The 7,671-nt window shown below is 44.3% G+C and overlaps 1 protein-coding gene across 1 annotated transcript in view; it reads left to right on the top strand.

Moving 5' to 3' along the window:
• Positions 1 to 2,214, top strand: part of LOC109216131 (transmembrane protein 258-like) — a 9,674-nt gene extending 7,460 nt beyond the window's left edge. The window contains exons 3-4 of the mRNA XM_019380262.1: positions 1,791 to 1,869; positions 1,957 to 2,214. Of these exons, the coding sequence (XP_019235807.1) occupies positions 1,791 to 1,869; positions 1,957 to 2,004 (127 nt within the window). The 3' untranslated portion in view covers positions 2,005 to 2,214. The remainder of the gene's footprint in view (positions 1 to 1,790; positions 1,870 to 1,956) is intronic.
• Positions 2,215 to 7,671: the final 5,457 nt, after the last annotated feature.

The raw sequence follows: 7,671 nt of genomic DNA, 5'->3' as shown, positions 1-7,671 counted from the left end.
GGGGAGCATTTACAAATTCATTTGTCTTTTTCCATTTGGAACTTCTTGCCCTTTCTGATTTCTTTTAGACAGGGATGGCAATGGGGCGGTGCAAGTTTAGATACTTGCGGGTGTTGGTTAGGATTTAAATCTTTTTCAAAAATTAAAACTTTTAAGCTATTGCTAAATTTCTTCGGCCTTCGCTCTTCGTCTCTCGGCTCTATCTCTGTAAATTTTCTGAAAAGTTGCGATAAGCTTTTAGTAAACAACTTTTAGCTTAAAATTTCTGATTGTTCTCTTAATGATCTAGAAAAATTAGCTTTTTTGATTGCTTGTGCTGTTTCTTGTCTCCTTTGCATAGAAATACATACTTTATTGTGATCAATTTCAACCTCAACAAAATAATAGAAAATTTATCAAAGCAATTGTACAGCCCTTTGTTTGCTGATTGTATTTGCCTATCAAAGTAAGTTCATGTCTCTTGTCATAGTCTAGTATACTAAGATCATGATCTACATTTAATTAGCTGCTTATCCTAATCATGGTTCACTCACAAATACCATAATTCATCAATAAAATATAATTAATTCATTATGATATCATTTAGAACATCTTCAACATGTGTTTTATAAGATAATAAAAAACTTTTAAACTAATTCAATACTACTTAACAGAAAAATGAAAAGAAATTTTATGACGCTGATATTTTACTATCAAATTCATTAAAAAAATATAATGGAAGAATTTAAGCAGGGCGGGGCAGGTTGAAGTCTTCACGGGTTTATGCGGGTTTGCCTGCAGCCACACCGTCCCGCACTGTTTGCCATCCCTACTTTTAGAGAATGTTTGTCTCTTGGATCTTGTCACTAAAAATTTCTTTTTATCATAGAAATTGATACTTATTACACACCCAAGGGTGTGGCGTAGTGGTCGAGTAAGTGGGCACAAACCTTGGAGACCAGGGTTCAGACCCCGCGGAGAAAAAAAAGCTAGGTGATTTTTTCCCATCTTCCTCAATTATGGTGGACAGAGTTAACCGATACCTGTGCCGGTGAGACATATTAGGTATCTGGTGAAACAATCAAGTTGGCCCAAACTTTATCATTATCAACTGAAAAATAGATCCTTACTACTAAGAGAATATCAACTTTCCACAAACTTCTTTCTTTTTTTTTTTTTGCTTGCTTTAGGACTTGTAGTTTATAGCGCTTTATAAGTCACTGCAATTTGATGTTGCATTGTCGCACCTCGTCAGAATTTAGACAGGGTATGAGAAAACATGGGTAAGAACATCTTTATTCTTGAATTACTTTTGAGCAAATAGCAGATGATAAGTAGTTGTTCCTTTTGATTGTAAGTTGAGTGTGGCCTCATTTAACAAAAATCTGTTTACCTCAGAATTTTTGTTTTCCTCAAAACCCTAGATACTCAGATCGCTTTTTTGCCTAAGCATCTTTCCTTGTACTGGTATATGGTACTTCTCATCCATATTTCCAAATCCTTGTGCAACATAGCAAGTTGAGTATTTCTAGAAAAGCTGCCCTGCGTAGTATTTGTTGAGCAACATTCTGATGAATGGATGAAGCACTTAAATGGTATCAGGAAATCAAATAAATTGACCTCTCTGATTATGTTGAATATTCTCATCATCTTTTAGATACATGAATACCCAAATTACTGGGTTACGAAATTCTCGTAATTTGCTGATCGAGCTTATATTATGAGATTAAAAGCATTTTTAGTCTGAATCTCCGTCCTAAAAGCTCTGTCTTATATCTTTTTCATGTAACTAGCTGTTAAATATTTGACAGCTATGAGGCTACTTCTTCAAGAAAGAATCGCAGTCTTGCAAAGGAGCTTACATCTGGTGCCGTAGCGTCCGTTTTCTTGGTAAGTCCACTAAAATGATTTGATCTTTCCTTTTCAATGGTTGCTCATACTGACCGTCCTCTCTCTTCCAAACCCAACCTGGTGCAGGGTTTCGGATCTTTGTTCCTGCTACTTGCTTCGGGCGTATATGTTTGATATCTGTACGTGGATAGATGAGATTTGTACCACAGGTTTTACATGAATTGTGTTTTTAATATTGAATTAGAACTCACATCAGTTATAGCTGAAGAAAGCACCTATAGAGTGGTGGCATATTAACTGTAGTATTGAACTGCGTAATATGGATGTCTCTTTTGAGCATTAAAGAATTTGTTGAAGTGGAGGCTAAGAGGATTTATTTCGTTCTCTTTCTGCACATTTTGAACTCTCCCAATGTTGAGTACTATGCCTATAGAATGAGCATGGAGAATTTTAAAAAAAAAAAAGTTGAGGTAAGAGTGTCCGATGTCTTTCATGGATTAACAAGTGGATTTCCATTTAAATTTTCTCTTTCTTTGGGTTAATAAAAGCATCTGTGTAGCCTACTTACCGATTTTAACCGGAATGAGGGCTAAGAAAAATTAGAAATGATGATTCAAATCTCAGCATAGACAAATAAAATTGGGTTACTTTTTTCGGAGCTCCTCGTTGTCTTTATCTTTTCAAGTTCTTGTGTCACCTTTTAAATATCACTTATTTATCTTTGATTAACTAAAGTTGGATTTTAACCATGGTTAGAATGTATACGTTTATGACCAACGGGGACCAGATGTTAAGCGATCATTTAATTAGTTAATTGGAAGTTCAGAAACTAAAAGTTTTTGATTATGTGTCATAATGAGCAAGAGTCTCGTTTGAAGGCGGACATAACTTAATTAGTGAAACCGATGAAGAACTGAGGCTTTCTGTTTGGCTCAAAAGTTATCGATATACTTTGCAAGCTTAAAAACAATCAAAAATAAGAAAAGGTAAATCGTAATCAAATATAATAGACCTAGAGATGAAAAATGAAGTTGTTGTTGTAGATCTAATAGTGATAATATGAACTCAAGAGAAAGTATTCGTTAGAGATAGCGATAGAGAGAGAGTATGAGAAAAATGAGAGCGTTGTATTCTTTTAGAATCCCCCCTTTTTACAATGTGAAGGTCTCCCTTATATAATAAGAGACCTTCCTCGAAATAATCAAAAAGTTACAAAAATAGGTAATGCTTTCCTAGTGAAGACACCGAGTCCTAAACGATGTCGTTTTTGTCCCCACGTCCAAGTCGTACCCTTACGTTAGTCGGCGTATACTCACTGGGCGTACCCATTGGCGTAGAGACGCTGATGGTCAAATTTGACCCTATACAGTTAGTCCCTTCGCTCGTTGGAGACGCATTCGGTAGACGTCTTCAATGGGCGGAAATGCAAACCTCAGCTTAGGAGAATTTGACCTCGACCAGGGGCGGCAACATGAATGAGGTAGAATGTATGATGTTGTTGAGCCACTGACGCGTGGCTTTCTTTTTGGAATGACGTCATCGCCTGTATGCGTCATTATTATATTTGCCCCCGAGGCGGTTCAGAGGATGATGCGACATTTTGGTTTCCCGCGCACGTTTTGAATCATGACTCTTCGATTTCTGCGCAACTTATCCCTATAAATAGGAGAGAGGTTTGATTCGATTCAACTTTCAAACCTTCAGAAAGCATTTTCTGATTTACTCCTTTGTCTTTCTTTCCTGTAACCGTTATTTCGTGTGGGATTCCTCCACTTCTTTTGGAGTCATATTTCTCGTCGTTAGTGCGTTATTTCCCAAACAGAATCATCATGGTAAAACGTAGTCAAGGTGGCAAAAAGACCAAGGACACTGACCCATCTAGGGTTCCGCCTTCCTCTGGCGGTGAAGGGGAGGAAGTAAAAAAGACCCTCGTTCCCCTTTCTGTTGAAAACGTCCTCCCAAAGGACATGCATATTCGAAGGGATTTTCAAACGAAAAGTCCAGCCCTTCCCTGGGAGCGTAGCGATTTACTGCAATCTCATCTAGACGACCTTCGAGTGGCACATAACATTCCGGACCATGTGGAAATGGCTCCGGCTGGGATGGACTACGCCAATGTGCACAGGCCTGGGTACTGCACATTTTACGAGTACCCGTTTTAGATCAGCTATAGTCTCCCGATCTTCCCTCTAGCGGAGGAGCTTCGCCGCTTTTACAATGTGTGCCCGACTCAGCTTACTCCTTACACCTTGAAGGTGTGCAGGATTCTGACCACGTAGGCGGCTAAGGCTGAGTGCGGCGTCTCAGTTCACCATCTCTTAAAGTTATTCAGCCCTGGTTAGCTGAGGGGTACCATGTTGCAATTGAAAAGCCGTGGTACGAAGGGTTTGGTAGTTAGGGCTGACGACAAGGCCAACCGCCTCTTCTGGTGTAGGTACTTCTACATCAGGACGGAGCACCTGGTGTCTAAGCCTGAAGGATTCCCGGAAAGGTGGAACCCAGATCGTGAGTACCTTTATTTGCAGGATTCATGACTGTTCGCGACCTTGACCATTTGGCCACCGTGATTTCATTCTTTTCTCTCTTTTTTTGTAGCGAGGGCTTCTCCACCCCAGTTTATTGATGATATTAAATCATGGGTGGAAAGATTACTACCTTTTGCAGAGGAATGACGTACCTGGGCTGCATTTCTTCAACAGTACGGCCCGACAGGTAATTCTTCGGCCTTGGTTTGGAAACTCCCCTAGATTCTGTTAGCTAACCTACTCGTGTTGGCAGGTCGGAGCGCCCCCAAGAAGAAGAAGGCCGTTGTTGCCTCGCCTAGGGCGGAGACCGACTCTGATGGCGAAGACGTACCCTGCGGCTCGTTTGGCGATGGCGCTTCAGAGGTTCCTCAGCAGGAGGCTGCGCCTATGGCGGCGTCTGCAAGTGAAGCAATTCCTTCAGTGCCGTCCCCGCGGCTTACGGAGGAGACTTCCGAAGGTGAGGAGCCGCCAGAGAGAAAGAGCCGGCGGTTGATAACGGGCAAGGGGATAGCGATTGAAGACGAAAGGGTAAGTGAACCTCGTCAAGTATCGAGGCCGATTTTTATGGCCGACGCTATCCGTTCTAGGAGGTCGGCTCCACAAAAGAGAGCTGTTGTCGATGCTAGCCCAGCCCGTGTTCCGAAGAGCGGTTCGTCGGCCGATGTTGAAGAAGTGGGCGATGGTGTCGCGAGGGCGGATACTGAGGCCGCCCGTGGAGATGCAGATGGGTTGACGAGGGGTCCAGCCCACGTGGAGATGACGGCGGGTAGGTCTAACCGCCGAATTATGATCCCAGGAGGGTATAACCTGTTGCAACACAGCGAGCAGGCTGCAGCGGATATGACCCTGTTATGTGCGGCTGCTGAGCGTGAAATGTTGGAGGGTGTTAGCGACGGGGACCTATCTCGGAGGGTCGCTGGCGCGGCCTTGCAGGTAGCTTTCAGTTTTCTCTGTGTGCCGTAGGGCTAACTGTGATGCGTACTGACCTGTCTTTTCTCTTTTTCTTCTCCTTTATAGACTCTCATTTTGGAGGTGGAGAGGAGGCGGCGGGCGCACAAGAAGGCAGCCACTTTCAACAAGATGGTGAAGAAATACCCACGGTGCCGCACCAAGCATCGGGCGCTGGCGGACCTGCTCAAGCAGGACCCGGAATTTCGGGTGTTTCGTGAGGGGCTCGAACAGTCGGAGGCCCAATTGAAACGGAGGGTGGCCGAGCTGGAGCAGGTCGACGAGCAGCTGATGACTGCTCTGGCTCGGAACATTGAGCTGGAGACTCTTCTCCAGTCTAAGGAAGAAGAGTTGGAGGTTGGCCGTGGGGTAGCGGCGGAAGCTGCTGATTTGCGGATCAAGGTCGCCGCTTTGACCGCCGAACTCGATGCCAAGGCGGCTGAGATTGAAGTCCTTAAGCGGACTGCTGCACCAAGGCCTGATGAGGATGCGCATCGTGAGGCGCATGATATGTGGGTGTACGCCGAGGCCAGATTGGTCGTATTCGAGGAGTTCTTAGCTGCGGGTCGAGCCACTGAGGCGGAGGTTCAGGAGCAACGGCGCATAGCCCGCGTCGCCCGTGAAACTTGTGGGTATAGTTCTGATTCCCCAGATCGGGCGGGCTATAACTCCGAAGACGTCAACCGTCTAGAATCCGGCTCTTGGATTTCTGCAACTTATCAACCCGGGGGCGGCGATGAACAAGATGTCGGTCAGGCGGGGGACGAAGAGCAGAATGGCGGTCACGCTGGGGGTGACGGGCGAAGCGGCGAGGCCTCTTAGGACTTGTATATATTTTGTTTTGTTGTATTTTTGGAATGTAAATGGGACCTTTTGTAAGGTCAGGTGTACATGCATTTTTTGAATGATAATGAAAGTCGTACTTTTGCTGCCATTCTTTTCCTTTTGTATCTTTTATTTTTGGTACCTTGTCTCCGCAGAGCGGGTGCTCATTTGTAGGATTTTCAGTGTGTTTCTTGAACGTTGTCTGTGTTATCCGCCGATAGGATGCGGCTTTGACGCTAAATAGTGGTGGCTTTAGCTAATGATGGCATCACTTCAATTGTTAGTTGAGTGCCTTTCGTCGTAGTCGGACAGGATTGGCGACTGTTAGGTCTAATTGGCCTTAGCCATAATACTGTCGATGGCCTTAGCCATGTACGTACCTTCGACTGTCGTCGAATTACTTGTTTGTCGCAGTCGAGCTGGGTCGACTTGTTGACGACGATGGCCTTAGCCATAATACTATCGATGGCCTTAGCCATGTACGTAACTTCGACTGTCGTCGAATTACTTGTTTGTCGTGGTCGAGCTGGGTCGACTTGTTGACGATGATGGTCTTAGCCATAATACTGTCGATGGCCTTAGCCATGTACGTAACTTCGACTGTCGTCGAATTACTTGTTTGTCGCGGTCGAGCTGGGTCGACTTGTTGACGACGATGGCCTTAGCCATAATATTGTCGATGGCCTTAGCCGTTCATACATTGGAGATGGCCTTAGCCGTTCATACATTGGAGATGGTCTTAGCCGTTCATACATTGGAGATGTCCTTAGTCGTTTATACATTGGAGATGGCCTTAGCCGTTCATACATTGGAGATGGCCTTAGCCGTTCATTCATTGGAGATGGCCTTAGCCGTTCATACATTGGAGATGGTCTTAGCCGTTCATTTATTGGAGATGTCCTTAGCCGTTCATACATTGGAGATGGCCTTAGCCGTTCATTCATTGGAGATGGCCTTAGCCGTTCATACATTGGAGATGGCCTTAGCCGTTTATACATTGGAGATCATGCTAGCCTTAGCCATAATACTGTCGATGGCCTTAGCCGTGTACGTAACTTCGACTGTCGTCGAATTACTTGTTTGTCGCAGTCGAGCTGGGTCGACTTGTTGACGACGATGGCCTTAGCCATAATACTATCGATGGCCTTAGCCATGTACGTAACTTCGACTGTCGTCGAATTACTTGTTTGTCGTAGTCGAGCTGGGTCGACTTGTTGACGACGATGGCCTTAGCCATAATATTGTCGATGGCCTTAGCCGTTCATACATTGGAGATGGCCTTAGCCGTTCATACATTGGAGATGGCCTTAGCCGTTCATACAATTGAGGTGGCCTTAGCCGTTCATACATTGGAGATGGCCTTAGCCGTTTATACATTGGAGATGGCCTTAGCCGTTTATACATTGGAGATTGCTTTAGCCTTTCATTCATTGGAGATGGCCTTAGCCGTTTATTCATTGGAGATTATGCTAGTTCAGTCCCTTTGTCATGTCAGTCAGGAGAGCGTGTGGAGTGGCTGGTATGATAAACTGTTCGCAAGTAT

Source organism: Nicotiana attenuata, unplaced genomic scaffold (genome assembly GCF_001879085.1).
Source record: "Nicotiana attenuata strain UT unplaced genomic scaffold, NIATTr2, whole genome shotgun sequence".
NCBI classification, from domain to species: domain Eukaryota; kingdom Viridiplantae; phylum Streptophyta; class Magnoliopsida; order Solanales; family Solanaceae; genus Nicotiana; species Nicotiana attenuata.
The sequence above is the reverse complement of the archived record's forward strand: the minus strand, read 5'-3'. Positions and strand labels throughout refer to the sequence as shown.